The sequence below is a fragment of the Lagenorhynchus albirostris genome, chromosome 2 (genome assembly GCF_949774975.1).
Source record: "Lagenorhynchus albirostris chromosome 2, mLagAlb1.1, whole genome shotgun sequence".
Classification (NCBI taxonomy): Eukaryota; Metazoa; Chordata; class Mammalia; order Artiodactyla; family Delphinidae; genus Lagenorhynchus; species Lagenorhynchus albirostris.
The window spans coordinates 153,484,345-153,505,046 of NC_083096.1; the positions used below are offsets into that span (position 1 = coordinate 153,484,345).

General features: G+C 47.3%; 2 protein-coding genes across 3 annotated transcripts in view; both read left to right on the plus strand.

The window, feature by feature from the left end:
* The window catches only part of RIMS3 (regulating synaptic membrane exocytosis 3), a 39,665-nt gene extending 33,189 nt beyond the window's left edge, over window positions 1-6,476 (plus strand). Inside the window, exons 9-10 of one of the 2 annotated variants that reach the window (XM_060140396.1) lie at window positions 506-783; window positions 5,860-6,476. In XM_060140396.1, coding sequence (XP_059996379.1) covers window positions 506-718 — 213 coding nt within the window. In that variant the 3' untranslated portion in view covers window positions 719-783; window positions 5,860-6,476. Of the gene's footprint in view, window positions 1-505; window positions 2,861-5,859 lie in introns of those variants that run through there. The other variant, XM_060140395.1, reaches the window with a different exon arrangement.
* Window positions 1-20,702, plus strand: part of LOC132514892 (general transcription factor IIF subunit 2-like) — a 30,540-nt gene that overhangs the window by 318 nt on the left and 9,520 nt on the right.

Consider the following 20,702-nt stretch of genomic DNA (forward strand, 5'->3'; position numbering starts at 1 on the left):
TAGGTAGAAGCAGGGTTTGACCACCATCTTCTTCCACCTGGTGCTAATGTTGATTGTCCCACTGTGATCCAGCAGCAGAGTGGGAGCTGTGACCCAGGTCCTGGACTCTCAGTCTGCTCCCCACTGAGGAAGGTTGTCATCTGGGATGCTGAGAAGCTCTGGAAGTCAGACCCAGGTTCTAATCCCAGCTATGCCACCAATTACTGTGTATCTTTGGGTTAGTTAATTAACCTCTCTGAGATACATTTCCTTTTTGTAGAAATAATAATACCTAGCACGTCTACCTAGATGGTTGTAACAGCTGAGATAACGTATATAAAGCCTGTAGGGTCGAGCCTGGCACATCTTAAGTGCTCGGTAAGTTGCTGCCCAAAGTCGGTGTGAGTTCTGCCTCTCTCTGTCCCATCTGTGCCCTGGCAAAACTTCTACATGGTTCCTGGACCCACTGCCCAGCCCTGGAGTTGGAGATGTGGCTCAGCTCCTCTCTCTTCCTCCCCACTGGCAGGTGATTGTCTGGGGAGACTATGGCCGCATGGACCACAAGTGCTTCATGGGCATGGCCCAGATCATGCTGGACGAGCTGGACCTGAGTGCCGCGGTCACCGGCTGGTACAAACTCTTCCCCACGTCCTCAGTGGCAGACTCTACGCTCGGCTCCCTCACCAGGCGCCTGTCCCAGTCCTCCCTGGAGAGTGCCACGAGCCCCTCAGGCTCCTAAGGGCCTCAGGAAGAGGCCTGGATGCAGTGTGGGAAGGGGTGCTGCCACCCCCCGTCTCCTCCCCTGTACATAGTCTTCACGTCTTTCTGGACCCCTTGCCTTGCTGCATGCCTGTTGGCTACTGGGCCTGTCCCAGCTGGCAGTGGAGACTCTAGTATGTGTGCGTGTGTGTTTGTGTGTGTGTCTGTGTGTGACCATGTTAGATCTGTTCATTTGTCTGGGTGTATTTGGTCTTAGTGACTATATGGGCTGAAATCCACGTCTCTCTGTGTCTCGTTGTGAAGAAACCCAAAGGAGAGTTGCGTGGACGGGACTCCACTTGAGTCCAGGGGTGGAAGTGGGAGACGCAGCCATTGGTCCATCCCACCTGGTCCTAGGCTCAGGGCAGAGCCTGCGTGTCCCCGCCTGTGCCTGTTCTTGGTGGTCCCTGCTTAGTTTTCTGTCTTGTTCTTTGTTCCACCTCTGCCTCTCCCAGCGCCTCTGCTCTTTTTTGAGGAATGTAGCGTCCACTGCAGCTGGCCACAGCGAGGCCCCTCTGGGAACCCTGACACCCCTCCTCTTCGCTGGGCACTCCGGCTGCTCTTCCCACCGAATGCATCCACAGCACGTAGCATCTCACCTAGCGCCCTGGCCAGGGCTCCGGGAGGCAGACGATGCCGGGGAGCTGAGGGCTTAAAGACCGCTTTCTCCCTCGGGCCGGCGCCACCTCCTTCCTACAAGTGAGATTGAAGGAGGTGTCAGTTCCCAGGGTTGCAGGCCAGGTACCTTGGAGGAAAGTGCTGGTACCTCCCTTAGAATTGTTCACCTCCTGTTTCCCTCCAAGCCTCCTCACTTGCGACATGCCAAAGGAGCTCTCCCAGCGGACCCCAGGTGGTGTGGAGTGGACGGTCTTGACATGCAAGAGGTTGGCCTCATAGGGACGTTACCTGCCAAAGTGGGCAGCCCCTGGCGGCACCTGTGTCCATCCCAGTTCCTGAGGGTGGCCCTGTGCCCCTCTGGGCTCGTCCTGGAGGGGCCTGGCTTGTTGAGGATGTGCCCAGGGCAGGGCTGCTGGCAGGAATGAGGAGGGCTGGGGCTGACTTGCTCTGTGAAGCCTGTCCGACCTTTGGGGATTAGCTGCATGAAGTTGATTATTGGGGGCTCTATTTTTTTTTTTTTTTCTCTTTTCCAGACCAGGGTCCATGTCTGGGAGCTCAGATTCACTGAGGCTTCAGCCTCCTGGCTCCACGGACAGCTTGGCTGTAGACTCTAGACCATCACGGTCACCAGCTCTGTATAAGCAATACTCCCCCCTCTCGGCCTCCCTGCCCCCTGCCCTCTGCCGCTGCCCTCTGGAGGGTAGCCTGGCCTGCTCTAGACACCGCGCCTGCCTCTGCTTTCTTTCCACCCTTGTCTGGTTGGAGCTTCCCAAAGCCACTCAAACCCTGACCTGATTGGACAGCTGGGCCCTGGGGGTGGGCACCAGGGCCTGGACTGGACCTTGTGAGATGTCTGCTGGGAATCCTGAAGTCTGGCTCGGGAGTGCCCAAATCTGTCCCTCTCCTTCCTCAGGTCTAGCGTGAAAGGCAAGAGGTTGCCCAGGAGGTGGACACAGCAGCCCTTGGGTTCATGTCTGGTGGGGTGGAAAGAGGCAGCAGGAGGGGTCAAGGCCTGGGACAGGCTCGCGCTCTGCCTCTTCCCCAGATATCACCCCTGAGAGCTACACTGACTCTAACCTGCATACGTGGGGATCCGTGGAGAGGTGCTTGGACTCCATCCATAAGCGAAGCCAGACGGGCCTGGGGGTCGATTCCGAGGCAGGAAGGTGGAGACAGAGGCTGAGACAGAGCCATCCCCACCGAGGGGTCCTTTCTGGCAGGAACCACATTAGGCTGAAGCCAGGGCCTGGCCACCTCCCTCCCGTGAAAACCAGGGGGAGAAGCCAGGTCCCCACTGGTCCTGCCCACAGACAAAAAGTGGGTGAGGGCAGTAAGGACAAGATAAGCTCCTGGGCTCCTGACTCCTGCTGGAGACTCCATTCCTGTATTATCATGGCGGGAACGCTTGTGTGTGTGGAGAGACAGCTAGGCTGAGTTTTCTCTTTCTGCAGAGATTCTCTCCTAGGGTCAGACTGGGTAACGCATGCATTTCTCATGTTTCTAAAATAAGGCAAAGGGCTCTGTGCTCCTAGATCCTAGGGTGGGGAGTGGGGGTGGGAACTCGCTTGCAAAAGCGTATTTCTGTGTCCTGTGGGTGACGCAGAGCAGCCACCCTCAGGATGGGTGAAAACCCTTGACGCCTTCGGGGTGGTGGGATGATGAGTGACCACAGGACGGCGTAGACATTTGCCGATGTGGCACTGAGTGGGCATACGCGGACCGTGTGGTTACCCCCAGGGAACGGGGGTATCAGTGAGGGGTGTCGCCCTCATTCCTCTAGAGGCGCAGGAAGACGGAAGGAGCTACCAGCAGAGGCTGCTGCTGGGGAGCTGAAGGCGGCTGGCCTCTTGCCTCTGAGGAAGGTTGGCTGGCACAGGGAAGGTTCTAGCCAGAGGTGGGGCCTGACCTGTCGGTGACTTGGGCTGACCTGCCTACGGCCCCCAGCTGCCAAGACTGCCCAAGAGCTGGGCCACTCCACTGTTGCACCTCGATAGTGGGAAGTCATGCCCCACACAAGTTGATGTCGGGGAATTATTTTTAACCCTTTGTACCAAATTAAGTTACTCATCCCCACCTGGATTTTTCTCCCATGAGGGTCAAGTCGAGTGAGACTCCGCGTATGGGTGGTGGTGAGTGGCTGGATTTAAGGGTCTGTCTGTCAGCCTCGTGGATGCAGGGGCTTGTTTGAAAAGCTGTTCTGGAGCTAGCCTGTCCCAGGAGAGGAGGGAGCACACGTGTGACCGCTGCCCTTCCCTGGAGGGGGCAGCCTCTGTCCCTTGAAGAAGGCATGGCAGGGAGGGAAGGAACATGATCCCCCCCAGACACTGTTAGATGCAGTGTCCTGACTCCACATGCCCTCTCCTCACCCCAGGGGACCCTGGGGCTGATGACAGGGTGGGCTCTTTGTCATTCCATCTTCCTCTGCTCAGGCAGGATTCGTGGAAGATGTGGCAGAGGCAGCAGTGGTCCTGCAGCGATGCTGGGCTGAGGGCAGGAACCATGACAGATGATTCAGAACATCTGTCTTCACGTGTCTGCTCTATTCAATCTGTCCCACTTCCTTCATAGACTCCTTCCCTAAAGGGAAGTCTGTGATGGGCCTTTGGTATGAATCGGGCTCCAGCAAATGGGGCCAAGTCTTGGTTCTTCCCTGAAGAATCATATCCCCTTTGTCAAGCCATCTCCTAAACTACTCCCCACCCAGTCTCTCCCCCGACCCAGCACTCCTAGGAAAGGAGCCCTCAGGAGGCTGTCAGTATGCAGCAAGCCCAGGCACTGCCAGCATTTCAGGGGGCCGAGAGAGAGGGTGTCCCTCTAGCTCACCACTCATGGGATCACTGGTTCTCCCAGGGGCCTGACCCCCACCAGGGCAAGCATGCCTGAGCTCTTCTTTACTGCCAGCCTTGAGGAGAGCAGAAGCCTCACACCCCTTTCAAAGACGCTAGAGCCCTCCAAGGGTACTCTTTTGGAAATGAAATGTAGCACAATCTTAGACTGCGTTACCAGGAGCCCTGGCACGCAACCAGGGTTCTTGCTCCACACCCTGCTGTCCAGGAGATGCCGTGCTCCTCCCCCGCCAGGGCTCCAGAGCTCCTGATACCTCCGGTTCCCCATCTTCAGCCCAGAAAGCATCAGGGCTTCAGGAAAGCTGCTCTTCCGCTTCTTTGATTACTTCCTGCACTGTGCGAAGCCCGTGCAAGCAGTTGCCGCCTTTGCTTGGTGGCGGAGACAGGTGGTGTGTTCTTCAGGGCCAGGCGGTGGTCCAGCAGGGTTTCTGCAGTGGCTGCAAGGAGAGGGAAAAGAAGAGGCCTGCTGCCCTGCCGACTGCTCCCTTTCTCTTCCTCTCCCCGGAGTTTTCTTCTCCAATATCCTGACACAGAAAGAGGTTCTCTAAAATGCTGCTTCCTATACTGGATTACCGTTCACTGAATGATCAGGAAGGAGATAGGAATGTAGACTCATCCCTTGCCTTCTCCTTCAAGTCTGCTTTTCACTCAGGTCAGAAGAAATTGGGTCAAAACAAAACAATCATGACTGAAGGGCAGGGGAACCCCGCCCGATCCAGTGAGGCCTGATGGGGGCTGGATAAGCCTAGTCTGGCTGGGAAAGGGTTATTTTGAAAGAGTGCCTGAGCATCTCAGAGCGACGTCAGTGATGCCAAAGAGAGCAACTTGGCCTCCTCGGGCACCAGCTCTGCCAGCTGAGCTGCACACGTGCAGCTCAGGTGTCAGCATGCCCGATGGTGGGACCTTGTTCTCTGACAAAGGGCTTAATCTTTCCATGTAGCAAAGCAACTTCCCCTCCCCCAAACCCTGAGCTCAGGCTTTTGTGGGCCCAGCAAGGCTGTGCCTGTGAAGGAAACTGGCATTCCCGCAGAGGCCCAGACTGGCTTGGGGAGGATGCTCGTCAAAAAGCATGAGGGTTACTGCTCTGGGAAAAGCTTCCCAGGCTCTGATTGGAAACTTGGCCAGTAAGGACAGGAGCCTTCGCCCTCCCTGGGAGCTCACACTGATGCCAGGAAGGGTCCTTGGGACTGGGTTCCAGAGAGCTTGGCAAAGAGAAATGGGCCCTGGGAATTCCAAAGGCAACAGAGCATCCGCCCCAATGGCCAGTGGCCTGGACAGCTGGCTACGGAGAATCAAAGGCTATTATATGCAGGCAAGACTTGTGCAAGACTCCTCACTTTTCTGGGCCTCAGCTTCCTCATGTGCAAAACCAGAGCATTTGCTAGTTACTCCACGTTTCCCTCCAGGTTTTAAGTCTAATCTGGAGTTGATGAGGGTCGTGAGCCTGGTGCACCCGGCACCTGGCTCCACAGGCTGGTTCCTTCCAGACCCGGGTGCCCAAGCTGGGTGCAGGTCCTCACCCGTCCATGCCCAGATGCTGCTTCTGACAAGAACTCTGGGAATCCTAACAGACTCTTCTTCCACCTCTTCCGGGTTTGTTGTTGTTTTCTTACGTAATGAGATAATTAAGGCTTGTCTACAATGGACTTTTCCCAAGGTGCTGATGTGATGTCACAACCTCAGATGCATCCTGCGTAGGTCAGTATCCCCACCAGCAGATGAGGCTGGGTTGGTCCTCATTTCTGCTTCTAGAATGAGACAGTGGGAGAATTTTAAAGGGAGATGCTCTCTGATGGGAGGAGAGAGGGAACTTATTTCCCTTCAAAGTATTTTGCTTCTTGAAACAAAAAATGACTCTTCTCCAGAATGTCTTTTACCAGACACCATCTCAGCAGGCAGAGCGGCTGCTGCTTTCTTAGGAAAAGTTGGCCTGATTATTCCATCCACTCCTTTAGAATGTAAATTCACAGGAGGCAAGAACCCCTTTTTTAGAATTTCTAAATGCATCCTGCAAAGAGAGAGAGCAGACAGGGACTGAGAAGCACACTGTTTAGATAAGAAGCAATTAGCCTTTTATATCTGTGCTCTATACATTTTCTATGCGCAGCATCTTTCCAAACTCGTGGCTCCCAGGTGGCAGGTGGATGGATGGGAAGGACTGCCGGCTGTTTCTTACAACACTCTTGCCAATTCCCTTGAGGAGAAAATTCTTCACATGGCTTCTGCATGTACAGTATTTGGGCAGCAAAAAATGATTAAAGTCCGTTTGAAAATGGTTTCATGTGTTGCTTTCTGCAGATGGTTCTTAATTCTAGGAGAGAGAAAACAGGGTTCCAGGCGACTAAACAAGGAGGAAGAAGATGCCTTGTCTGAGAGGCAGAGAGAAGTACATTTCAGAAAAAGGCTGACCTGGGCTTCTGACTCCTGTTTGGGAAATCTGTTGCCGCAATGATGTCATTGGGCCATGGAATCTGACTGTTCCAGGCAGCTTCCTGGCTCTGTCTCCCAGGATCCCTGCTTACAAGCCCTCAAAGCCTTCTATTCCCACAGATTCCACAGAGGATGCCCAGAGCCAAATAGAGGGAAAGATAAGATGGAGCTAAGGCCACTGCTTTTGACCCACTGCTGCTTTCTGAGCTCTTGGGTCCAGTAGCTCTTCTCAGGCATGTGGCTGGGGTACTCTTGCTTATTTCAGCCACACCTGATACAAGCAGTAAACATAGCTGTTGACCTCCAGTGCTGTGACACCTGGAACACCCCTTCCTCTCCCTCGAGGAGGGACACAGCCACTTCTGGGCAGTGCCATTGTCCTCCTAGGACTGGGTCTGGGAGTACAGAAGATGGACAAAGTATAGTAACGTCATAGCACATGCTTGCCGGGGGAAAGGCTGACATCTGCCATCCCAAGAGCCCTTCCGAGTGACCTCCACTGCTTTGGCTCTGGCCCTTGGCCTTGCAGTTCCAGTGGGCCCCACCTCTAGATGTAAGGCCCATGAGACCTATATGTAGGCTCTGGTGCTCCCCAGGGTTCTGTCTTTACTTCTTTCCCACTTCTGCTCTCGGAGACATCTCATGCACTGTCATGAATTTAAGAACTTCTGTGCTTCTAGCCAGTAAAATTTTCAAAAAAAGGAAGAAAAGACAAGAGGGACAGACAACAAAAACTGAGATCCAGAGAAATTCTTCAAACAGAAGGAATATTGTACATACCGCATAGGGTTTTGGGGGGATTCAAGTGAGGTAATATGTTTAAGGTGCTCAGAACATGCCTGGCACATAGCATTTATTATGTTTGCTATTATAAAGGAAATGGTGGAAAGGCTGAGATGTAAGAAAGAAAAGTGAGCAAAGAAATAAGATTAGTAAATATTAATATACACATTATAAAACTATAATAATGCTTACTTTTTAAAATTAAATATACTAAAATATTGGAGAATAGTAGCACATAAATTGGTCCTTGGAACGTTCTTGGAGGCTAAACACATTGAATAACTTCAATCTTCCTTAAGTATCCATTCTAAAATCTAGAGTAAGTACTAAGAAAATAGAAATAGAACCAAGTAGATTCAAAAATCCTAAATACAAACTATGAAGTCCAATAGTGTACTAAAAAATGATACATCATGATCAACTGGTGTTAATCCCAGAAAACAGGGGTGGTTCATTAGAAAAGTTCACTGTAATTCACCACATCAATAGACTAAAGGAGAAAAATAATTATCCTAATGCAGAAAAAGCATTTTATAAGGTTTAATCCTATTTGTAATAAAACTACTGGCAAATAGAAGGTAACTTTCTTGATTCTATAAGAGACATGTACCAAAAAACCTATAGTAAATATTATGTTAATGAAAACACTTAACATATTCTAAGACCAATGCAAGGAGAATCAATGATGTTTCTTGGACCTGTCAGAGAACTGATGTTGCAAGGCAAACTGCTACCTTGAAATCTGGAAAGACAAGCATATACAGAGAATTAGAGCTAGTATATGCTTACCAGGAGAAGCCACTGGAGCGAAACACTGATGGAACACTTAAATGTTAATATTAACTAATTGCTGGAGGCTGAGTGTGGACGAGTTTGAGATGACAAACAACTGGAGGCTGGGAAGGGGTGCACATGTTTATGGACTTTTTCTCTGGGCACCTACAGTAAAGACATGAGAAAGATCTAGTGGTTTTATCAGGGGGAGGGGAAGCGAAAAGTTCTGGAAAACATCCAGAGCCTCCTCCATGACAAAAGCCTCCTCTCCAGGGAAAACACTTAACCAGAGCCCACCCTACCGTGGAGAAGGGCATTTTCCCCATTCTAGGGCCCTCTAGATTTCCTGTCTCACCTAAGGGGAGAAGAAAAGCTAAGAAACACTTGTGAAAAAAATCACAACACAGGGAAATAGACCCATTAAAAGAGTGAGGTGCGGGCTTGCCTGGTGGCGCAGTGGTTGAGAGTCCGCCTGCCGATGCAGGGGACACGGGTTCGTGCCCTGGTCCGGGAAGATCCCACATGTCGTGGAGCGGCTGGATCTGTGAGCCATGGCTGCTGAGCCTGCGCGTCCGGAGCCTGTGCTCCGCAACGGGAGAGGCCACAACAGTGAGAGGCCCGCCTACCGCAAAAAAAAAAAATTGAGGTGCAATCATATTATAGAATGCTTCCTCTGCCCCACAGCTTATCCCCATATGAACAGGGACCTAGTGGCTTACAGTTGAAATAGCTGTAAGACACAGCCTCTGAGAGAAGCCCCAGACACAGCCTCTGAGGGAAGCCCCAAGTCAAGAGGTGGAAATAAAGGGGCTTCCCTGGTGGCATAGTGGTTAAGAATCTGCCTATCAATGTTGGGGACACGGGTTCGAGCCCTGATCTGGGAAGATCCTGCACGCCGCGGAGCAACTAATCCTGTGTGCCACAACTACTGAGCCTGCGCTCTAGAGCCCTCGAGCCACAACTACTGAAACCCGAGTGCCTAGAGCCCCTGCTCCGCAACAAGAGAAGCCACCGCAATGAGAAGCCCATGCATCGCAACAAAGAGTGGCCCCTGCTTGCCGCAGCTAGAGAAAACCCGCGTGTGGCAACAAAGACCCAACACAGCCAAAAATAAATAAAATAAAAATAAATAAATTTATTTTAAAAAAAGAGGGGAGATAAAAATAAGGTCACCAGAGGAATTTGAAATCTATGACATATATAGTTACACTAAATACAGCCCAGCTCCTAGCCAGACTAACATAAAATCACACATTAAGGCCTATTTACTTTGGTTCCTGTTACCAATATCCTGTTACCCAATACATGATGTCCAGCTTTCAACAAAATATTAGACATACTAAAGGCAAGGAAAAAACCCAGCCTGAAAAGAAAAAGCTGCAGAACCAGAGTCAGATATTATACACAATGGGGAGTTGTCAGGCAGAGAATTTAAAATAGCTACGGTTAATAGCTATTGTTAATATATTAAGGGATCTAATGAAAAAGACAGCATGCAAGAACAGGTGAGTAATGCAAGCACAGAGAGGAAACCTCTAAAAACAAAAGACATGGTAAAAATAAAAATAAACTAGCAGAAATGAAGAACTCCCTTGATAGTCTCATCATTAAATGGGACGTGGTCAAGGAAGGAACTAGTGAGCTTGAAGATAAGGCAATAGAAACTTCCCATACTGGGGAAAAAAAAAAAGTGAAAATAACAGACTGGAACATCCAAGAACTATTGGGGATTTCTAAAAAGTGTACCACGTACATATTGGGAATACCAGAAGGAGAAAAAGTGGAGCAGAAATATTTGAAATTTGTAATGGCCAAGAATTTTCCAAAATTAGTGACACCAAACCATAGATCTAGGAAGCTCAGAGAACATCAATTAGGATAAATACCAATAAGCTTATACCTAGGCATATCATATTTAGGGGGAAAAAAGATCAATACAAGGAGGCCCATTATCATTATTACCATTTAAAATAGTTCTAGGAATCCTGTACAAAGCCACAAAGACAAAAAAGAGGCAAAGGATTGAAAAAGGGATAAAGCTATCATGTATAGGTAATTTGATTTCTACCTAATTAAGAAAAAATTTTTAGAACTAATGAGAGCATTCAGCAAAGTTGCTGGATACAAGATCACTCTACAAAAATAAGTTGCATTTTTCTGTAACATCTATAACCAGCAAATATGAGATATTATCCACAAAAGCAATTTAAATTATTAAGTAATGATTACTTAAGAATATGTAAGACCTCTATGGAGAGAATTTTCAAACTCTAAGAGTTGATTATCTGAATAAATGAAGAGACACTCCCTATTCTTGGATAAGGCAGTTTAATATAAAGATATTAACTCTAAGTTAATCTGTAAATTCAACATAATCTAAAAATTTCAGCTGGTATGTTAACTAAACTTACTCTACAACTTATGTGCAATAATATAAGTCTATGAATGGTTGGATCAACTTCTGTTCAAAGAAGAGAAAACTCCGAGATTGGCATGTGTATACCTGGGAAATTAACGTATGACAAGAGGGGCACCTTAAAACAATGGGGAAAAGTGGATTGTTTAAAATATGTATTAGGAAAACTGGTTCACTATCCGGACAAAAAAAATCCCTACTGTTGGGCTGCACCCCACAGACTTTCAAGCCTTGTAGTTGCCTAGCCTTCAGAGGGAAGAAGAGCCTGGAGACAGTGCCAGAGTCCTCAACAGTTTATTGGACAGGGGATCTTACATGTCCAAATCAAAAGGTCCTGGAGTGACACCCCACTGTATATGACAGGCAGGACATGGCAGCAATCTTTGCTACTTGGGAGGAGACGGAGGCTACCATTTACGGGGGAATTGATGTCAGGTTGGCTCATCAGTTACCAGGGAAACCAGTGGCTGGGGCAGGAGGCAAGCACGTGGGCAGTTACTGACTAAGCCCTATAATTAAGAGGATTGGATAGTTATGTGAGTGAAGCAGGTCCTGGTTGAGCAGGGGATGTACAGAGAGCAAGAGAACAGCCGTGGGTGGCCTGACTATACACTCCACCCCTATATACCCTGCACAACCCTTACAATCTTGGTCCACCCCTCTTCCATGATATCCCTGGGTATGTAGAGGCCAGGTATGTAGAGGTGCACTGCAACCAGATACCACAAATGCAATACAGCAGCAGCTAGAGAGTATCAGGTGTAAGATACCTACTACACCAAAAACAGGGATTTGCAAGACTTCCCTGGTGGTCCAGTGGTTAAGACTCTGTGCTTCCACTGCAGAGGGACACAGGTTCAACCCCTGGTCGGGGAGCTAAGATCTCGCATGCCATGCGGTGCTTCATGTGGCCATAAAATAAAAGGGATTTGCCAAGAGGTGGGCGATTTTGGAGCCAGGCACTTGGCATGCAAGACAGGAGGAAGGCGAGAGTCTTCAGTTGCCCCTACGTGGGTTGTCACCCAGTCCGTGAACTGATTCCCTCCACTCGGGCTAGGACGAAATGTGAGATGTTTAACAGGCACCATGGGAGATCATGACCATCATGCAAAATCAAAGCAGTAACAGCATTCTGAGATAATACCACCCCTGCCTGTGGTTTTTGTCCTGGCCTGCCATGTCACCTGTCCACCCTCTGTCCCCATAGCCAGTGCCGAATACTGGAGAGGTGGTATAACAACGAACCACAGCGTTAACATAATGATGTCTTTCTCTAGTACGGGGCCTGGGTTAATTACCTTAGTAGTCTGAGGTGGCGCTGGGTAGAAGACAGGTGAAATCTGTAAGTCCCTTTCTAATCCTGTTCCCCACAGGGCAGCAAACCCAAACCACCAGGGGCTTACCTGCCAGTCCCAGGGCCATTTTATAACATATTCCCCCACTATGGGTACATCCTGTGATAAGGGCAAAAGTGATTGAGTCAGTTATTGTCCTGACCAACAGTTGGCAATGGTCCTTCAGTCCTTCAGTGGTCAACAGTTGAACTCAGATGGTGTTGACTAGTTCCCTCTGGGTTAACGTGGCTTGGGCACTAGAATGATTGCTCCTGGGTTGTTAAGACCGTAGGACTTGAGTTAGCCTCCTGGTCCACATGTTGAGAGCAGGAATCCCGTCTCAATTGTTGTTTTAAGTAGTCAATTAGCCTGGCAGCAGTGGGCTTGTAAGGTTGGTGGAAATGCTAGCGTATGTCATTTTTATTGGCCCATTCCTGAACTTCATGGCCAGGAAAATGGGATCTTTGGTTGCTATCGATGTCACACACAGCTGTTCTAGACCCGGAACAGGTTTTTTTGCATCATTCAGACTTGGGTAGGCTTTTTATGATGTCCTCCACCTGTTGTAACATGCTGTAGACTGAACATAGCTGCTGTCTCATCACACTATACGGTGGCTCTGCACCCTTCCGCAGCTGGGACCAGCAGTCCAAGGGTACTCTCGTTATTTTGCCGTTGCCACAGGCCTTTACCAAACTCTTCTGAGTAACTGGCCACGTCCAATTCACAAGCCTGTCCCTGAGTTAATATCCCTAAAGCCTGTGTCTGTAGTTGTTTAGGGGTGGTGGGTCAGGGTTATGCTTGTATTTTTAGATAATCCAGGTCCTTGTGTTTTGTCTGTATTCACCAGCCATCCCTGTGAAGTCAGATGAGTCACAAGCACGGGGCTGCTACTTTTAAACTGGAAAGAGACTCTGAGGTTAACAGAATATCATCAACATAATGGAAGAAAAAGACATCTCTCATGGTAGTCAGCTGCCACAGGGCCCCACATGCTAGTGGACTGCCACCAGGATCACCCCCCCAATGTTCCATTCCCCACCCTTATCTCCGGACATCCTGGCACTCACGGGTTTCATCAGCTTCCTGACTGGTTCACCAATTGTTGGGCTACGCCCTGCAGGCCTGTAAGCCTTGTAATTGTTTAGCCTTGAGATGGAAGAAGAGCCTGGGGACAGCGACAGAGACATCAATAGCTTATTGGAGGGGAATCTTACACGTCCGAAGCAAAAAGTCCTGGAGCAACACCCCACTATGGCAGGCACGCAGGCAGGCCATGACAGCAAACTTCGCTACTCAGGGAAGAGGGAGGCTACCATTTACAGGGGAAATTGATGTCAGGTTGGCTCATCAGTTACCAGGGAAACCAGCGGCTGGAGCAAGGGACAAGCAGGTAGGCAGTTACTGATTAAGCCCTACTATTAAGTGGATTGGATAGTCACGTGAGTGAACAGGAACTGGTCGAGCAGGGGATTTACAGAGAGCAAGAGAACAGCCATCTTGAGGGAATTCCCTGGCGGTCCAGTGGTTAGGACTCTGCGCTTTCACTGCCAAGGGCGCAGTTTCAATCCCTGGTAGGGGAACTAAAATCCCCCAAGCCGTGCAGTGCGGCAAAAAAAAAAAAAAAAATAGAGAACATCCATCTTGAGTGGCCTGATCATACACTCTCCTACACCAAGATGCAAAGATAAGCCCTAGATAGTTTATCTTAGACCCAAGATTGAAAGGTAAATGTAAAGTTTTTTTAAGGGATAAGGCATAGAAGTTTTTTGTTTGTTTTTTAATATTTATTTATTTGGTTGCACGGGGTCTTAGTTGCAGCAGGCAGGCTCCTTAGTTGCGGCTCATGGGGTCCTTGGTGGAGGCTTGTGGCTCCTTAGTTGCGGCACGTGGACTCCCCATTTGTGGCATGTGAACTCTTAGTTGCGGCATGCATGTGGAATCTAGTTCCCTGACCAGGGATTGAACCTGGGCCCCCTGCCTTGGAGCACAGAGTCCTATCCACTGCACCACCAGTGAAGTCCCTAAAATGTAAAGTTAATAAGAGAAAAAGGTAGGGACTTCCCTGGCGGTCCAGTGGTTAAGACTCCAAGCTCCCAATGCAGGGGGTATGGGTTCAATACCTGGTCAGGGAACTAAGATCCTGCATGCTGAGAGGTGCAGCCATAAATAAATAAAAGAAAAATTTTAAAGAAATAGTTTTGTGAACTAAGGACAAGGAAGAACTTTTAATATTTCAAAAGCACAAATCATACATTACAAACTGTGTAATGTGATTACATTAAAAGTAAGGATTTCTATTTAATGAATGGCATTATGGACAGAAGTGAATAACCAGATTACAGAATAGTGATTTACAATGTCAAAAATGGCAAGGAGGGCTTCCCTGGTGGCGCAGTGGTTGAGAGTCCGCCTGCCAATGCAGGGGACACGGGTTTGTGCCCCGGTCCGGGAGGATCCCACGTGCCGCGGAGCGGCTGGGCCCGTGAGCCATGGCCGCTGAGCCTGCGCGTCCGGAGCCTGTGCTCCGCGGCGGGAGAGGCCACGACAGTGAGAGGCCCACGTACCGCACAAAAAAAAAAAAAAAAAAAAGACATGTACAAGGGATATTCATCGTAGCATTATTTGCAGTGAAGTGTGGCAGGCAGAATAACGAAGCCCCTGAAGATGCCCACACCCTAATGCCCAGAACATGTGAATATGTTAATACATGGCAAAAGAGACTTTGCAGATATGACTAAATTAAGGGCTTTGAGATAGGGAGATTATCCTGCATTATGTGAGCGGGCCCAATCTAATGATCTGGGTCTTTAAAAGTGGAAAACTTCCCAGCCGTGGTCAAAGGGAGATGTAATTGCAGAAGGATGGGCAGAGAGATGCAGTGTGACAGAAATTAAGGACCTGAACGTACGGAGAGTTAATCATACCGGGTTCATGGATTGGAGGGCACAATATTGTTAAGATGTCAGTTCTTTCCAAATTTACCTTTAGACTCAATGCACTTTCAGTAAAAATCCCAGCAGGCTTCTTGAAGAAATTGGCATGCTGATACTAAAATTTATTTGGAAATGCAAAGAACATTGAATAGCTAAAGCAATGTTGAAAAGGAAGAACCAAGTTGAAAGACTTATATTACCTGATTGCAAGACTGACTATAAAGTAACAATGGTATTGGCATAAGGATAGATCAGTGGAACAGAACACTGCAGAAATAATTTTTGACAAAGGTGCCAAAGTCATTCAATAATCTTTTCAACAAGTAGTGCTGCAACAACTGGATATTTCAGTGGAAAAATATGAACCGTGACCCTTACTTCACATTATACAAAAAAATTAACTCAAAATGGATCATAGGGCTAAATATAAAAGTTAAAATTTAAAAACTTCTACAAGAAAATATAAGAAAAAAATCTTCACAACATTATGGTAGGCAGTGATTTCTTAGAACATAAAAATCACTAGCCCAGGGCTTCCCTGGTGGTGCAGTGGTTGAGCGTCCGCCTGCCGATGCAGGGGACACGGGTTCGTGCCCCGGTCCGGGAGGATCCTCCATGCCGCGGAGCGGCTGGGCCTGTGAGCCATGGCCGCTGAGCCTGTGCGTCCGGAGCCTGTGCTCCGCGGCGGGAGAGGCCGCAACAGTGAGAGGCCCGCGTATCGCAAAAAAAAAAAAAAAAAAAGCACTAGCCCAAAAATAAAAAGATAAATTGGATTTCATCAAAGTTAAAATTTCTCCTCTCTGAAAGATACCACTATGACTCATAATAAGATGACAACTTAATAGGACAAAGAAAAAATGGGCAAAAGACTTAAACAGATGTGTCACGAAAGAAGATACACAATTGCCAATTTGATGGAAATGTAAAATAGTCTAATCACCTTGGAAAACTGTTTGGCAAGTTCTCATACACTTACCCCAAGACCCAGCAACTCCACTTCTAGCTGTTTATCAGGAAAAATGAAGGCCTATGTCCACCCAAAGACAAAAATGCTCATGGCAGCTTTATTCATAATAGCCCCAAATTGGAAACAATACAAATGTCTAATGCATCTGTCAGGGGTCAATCAAAATATAGAAACCACACAGTAATTTAAACAAGGAAATTTTTTTTTTACAATGGTGTGTTAATTTCTGCTTTATAATAAAGTGAATCAGCTATACATATAATATATCCCCATATCTCTTCCCTCTTGCGTCTGCCTCCCTCCCACCCTCCCTATCCACCCTTCTAGGTGGTCACAAAGCACCGAACTGATCTCCCTGTGCTATGCGGCTGCTTCCCACTAGCTATCTATTTTACATTTGGTAGTGTATATATGTCCATGCCACTTTCTCACTTCGTCCTAGCTTACCCTTCCCACTCCCTGTGTCCTCAGGTCCATTCTCTACGTCTGCGTCTTTATTCCTGTCCTGCCCCTACGTTCTTCAGAACCATCTTTTTTTTTAGATTCCTTATATATGTGTTAGCATATGGTATTTGTTTTTCTCTTTCTGACTTACTTCACTCTGCATGACAGTCTCTAGGTCCATCCACCTCACTACAAATAACTCAATTTCGTTTCTTTTTATGGCTAATATTCCATTTTATATATGTACCACATCTTCTTTATCCATTCATCTGTCGATGGACACTTAGGTTGCTTCCATGTCCTGGCTAAATAGAGCTGCAATGAACATTGTGGTACATGACTCTTTCTGAATTATGGTTTTCTCAGGGCATATGCCCAGTAGTGGGATTGCTGGGTCCTATGGTAGTTCTATGTTTAGTTTTTTAAGGAACCTCCATACTGTTCTCCATAGTGGCTGTATCAATTTACATCCCCACCAACAGTGCAAGAGGGTTCCCTTTTCTCCACATGCTCTCCAGCATTTATTGTTTGTAGATTTTTTGATGATGGTCATTCTGACTGGTGTGAGGTGATATCTCATTGTAGTTTTGATTTGCATTTCTCTAATGATTAAAGATGTTGAGCATCCTTTCACATGTTTGTTGGCAATCTGTATATCTTCCTTGGAGAAATGTCTGTTTAGGTCTTCTGCCCATTGTTGGATTGGGTTGTTGGTTTTTTTGATATGGAGCTGCATGAGCTGCTTGTAAATTATGGAGATTAATCCTTTGTCCGTTGCTTCATTGGCAAACATTTTCTCCCATTCTGAGGGTTGTCTTTTGGTCTTGTTTACGTTTTCCTTTGCTGTGCAAAAGCTTTTAAGTTTCATTAGGTCCCATTTGTTAATTTTTGTTTTTATTTCCATTTCTCTGGGAGGTGGGTCAAAAAGGATCTTGTTGTGATGTATGCCATAGAGTGCTCTGCCTATGTTTTCCTCTAAGAGTTTTATAGTGTCTGGCCTTATATTTAGGTCTTTAATCCATTTTGAGTTTATTTTTGTGTATGGTGTTAGGGAGTGTTCTAATTTCATTCTTTTACATGTAGCTGTCCAGTGAACAAGGAAATTTTAATGTTAAAAATTATCAACTCTATCACTGTAGAAGCTTTAAAGAGAAATCTACAGAATATTCTAAAGCTGAGGGAGTGTCCAAGGAAAGAACAGATTGGAAGGGGCCCTCTCCTTCAATCAGGAACTCAAACCTTGTTGAAAAATTTGTAATGCGATGTGAGGTGCGCCGGGAGCCCAAGCCAGGCCTGGTCCATAGCCTCCAGGCAATTAGGAAACATCCCTCTGGGGTACTGGCTGGCAGGGAGCACCTTGGGAGAGTCCGAGTCAGGAACCTACTTGCAGGCTGAGTGATGAAGTCCTAGGATGTGTGTGCCCATGTCTGGAGGGTCACTGGAAACAGCCTTCCAGGGAGCTGGTGGTGGAGGCTGGCAGGTTGGTGCATAGGGAAATCAGAGGCCTGCTCACCAGCAGGACGGTGCCTGAGGTGCACAGAGTCCACCATGGGAAGCTCCAGCGAGGAGGACACGGGGCTAGGCCTGGGGCTGTGCGCTCACAGGCATGTTCTGGACACACAGCTGGGACATAACATTAATGGATGCTCCCATGGACATGCCTCTGGCGGCAGTGCAGGTGGAGGTAGAGAAGCAAACAGAAGCACACTTGATCCAGGAAAAGTTTCTTCCTCCTGCGGTGTCCGTCCACAGCGCCATCTACTGACACAGCTTAATATTGTACTCACTGCAAAGGAGAAACGCGAAAAGGGGGATATCCAACTATCCCAGAGCAGGTATTGACAGGTAGGTTTGGAGTTGACAGGCAACAAATTGATAACTGTTGCAATGAAAAAGTAATTTGTGGAAGATTAGTGTAATGGGATACCACTCAGCACTAAATAGAAAGAACTACTGATATAGACAACAGCACAGATGTATGGCAAAAATGGCACGTTGAACGAAAGAAACCAGACACAAGAGTAAATACTGTTGTATGAAATTCTAGACCACATGAGACTCATTTATAGGGAAAAATGTCAATCAGTGTTGCCTGAGGATTTGGGGTGGATGGTATTGACTGCAAAGGATCACAGAGGAATTTGGGGGAGATGATGGAAACATTCTAAATACATCTGGATTGTGGCAGTGGTTACATAGGTGTATGTGTTTATCAAAATACATCCAACTGTACCCTTAAAATGGATGCTTTTTTTTTGATTACCACAGTAAGTTTAATGAACATTCATCATCTCATATAGATACAAAAATAAAAGAAGAAGAAAAAAAATTTTTCCTTGTGATGAGAACTCAGGATTTGCTCTTGTAACAACTTTTATATGTAACATACACCAGTGTTGATTATATTAATCATGTTGAGGATGCATTTTATTTTATGAAAATTATACCTCAGTAGTGTCTATTTTTAAAATATCATCTATAAATCAGATACCTGTGCTTGTGTAGGAGGTAGAATACCATTGCCTTCCAAACCCTGCTACCTTGTCAATTCCAGGATAAAGGCCTTTTGAGAAAATCACAGCTTTGATCCAAACACTGGAAACCTCCCTCTTCCTGCAGGAGGTGGATTCTCAGAGCGGAAAAGCCTTAGAGGTCATAGAGGATTATTCTGGATTATTCCTGGGAAACAGACGAGATGGTGGGCCTGGAAGGAAGTTGCCCAGGAAAGTCCAATCATGTTCTCTCTGGGGGTAGGCCCCCGCATTCTTCTCTAGCTCAGCCACCACTGGTCCTGCATCTTTCATGGTTTGGTCATAAGCACAGGTGGTGTGAGGGGACAATGACAAAGGGAGATGCCCTTCAAGACTGGCCAACCCACCAGGCAGGGATAAGGGATGCAGGAGGAGAAACTTGCCTAAAGAAAAGGAAACTCCCTAAAGATCCTGACAGCCTGACAGTGGGAGGCATCACGGATTGACATATAACAGTAACAACTGTGAATAGTAATACTGACAATTATGAGAACAAATTGTAAAGAAGTTGCAGAAGTCTGGCATGCAGCTCCTTTATAAATGAGGCCTAATGATGGGTAGTGACCCAGTAGCTAATGTTTGCTGGTGCTGGTGGGCGAGTGGAGAGCCCACAGTCTTGATCTGTATGTGTGTACTTGCCTCAAAACTCCACAAATCTGTAAAATATGGACTGGTTATAAAAGCCTTCACCTCAGCAAAACCAAAAGAAATCTTGTGAGTTTGAGAATTTCAATTCCTAGGTCTCAGGCATATCAATGGCCCAGAGGGCGTGTACTGAACTTGCCTTATGAATATATGTATACAATGAACTATTTCTCCTCCTAACAAGAACACAATGTGAATAACGGAAGATTGACTAGAGCACCTTTTAACTCAGTGCTCCGAGTGCTGGGCACCCATCTCAGCGAGCTCCCACATGGTATCAAAGTTGGGCATGACCCCAATGTTCATAGCAGCACTATTCACAATAGCCAAGACATGGAAACAACCTAAACGTCCATTGACAGATGAATGGATAAAGAAGATGTGGTACATATATACAATGGAATATTACTCAGCCATAAAAAAGAATGAAATAATGCCACTTGTAGCAACATGGATGGACCTAAAGATTATCATACTAAGTGAAGTAAGAAAGACAAATATCATATGATATCACTTATATGTGGAAGTTAAAATATGACACAAATGAACTTATCTATGAAACAGAAACAGACTCACAGACATAGAGAACAGACATGTGGTTGCCAAGGGGGAGGAGAGGTGGGGGAGGGATGGAGTGGGGGTTGGGGGTTAGCAGATGCAAACTAGTATATATAGAATGCATAAATAACAAGGTCCTACTGTGTAGCACAGGGAACTATATTCAATATCCTGAGGTAAACCATAATGGAAAAGAACATAAAAATGAATGTAGGGCTTCCCTGGTGGCGCAGTGGTTGAGAGTCCGCCTGCCGATACAGGGGACACTGGTTCGTGCCCCGGTCCGGGAACATCCCACATGCCGCGGAGCGGCTGGGCCCGTGAGCCATGGCCGCTGAGCCTGCGCGTCCGGAGCCTGTGCTCCGCAACGGAAGAGGCCACAACAGTGAGAGGTCCGCGTACCGCAAAAAAAAAAAAAAAAAAAAAAAATGAATGTATATATATGTATAACTGAATCACTTTGCTCTACAGCGGAAATTAACACTACATTGTAAATCAACTATACTTCAATAAAAAAAGAAAGAAAAAAGTGAGCATGTGTAAGGATGGTCGTTTTGGAATTGTCCACCATGGTGGAGAGTTGGAGGTAATCTAGGTAGCCATCTGTCTGGGGAAGTGGATGAGTATAACATGGAGGAGACACTCAGTGGGATACAGTGCAGAAGTTAGAAGCACAGATGAC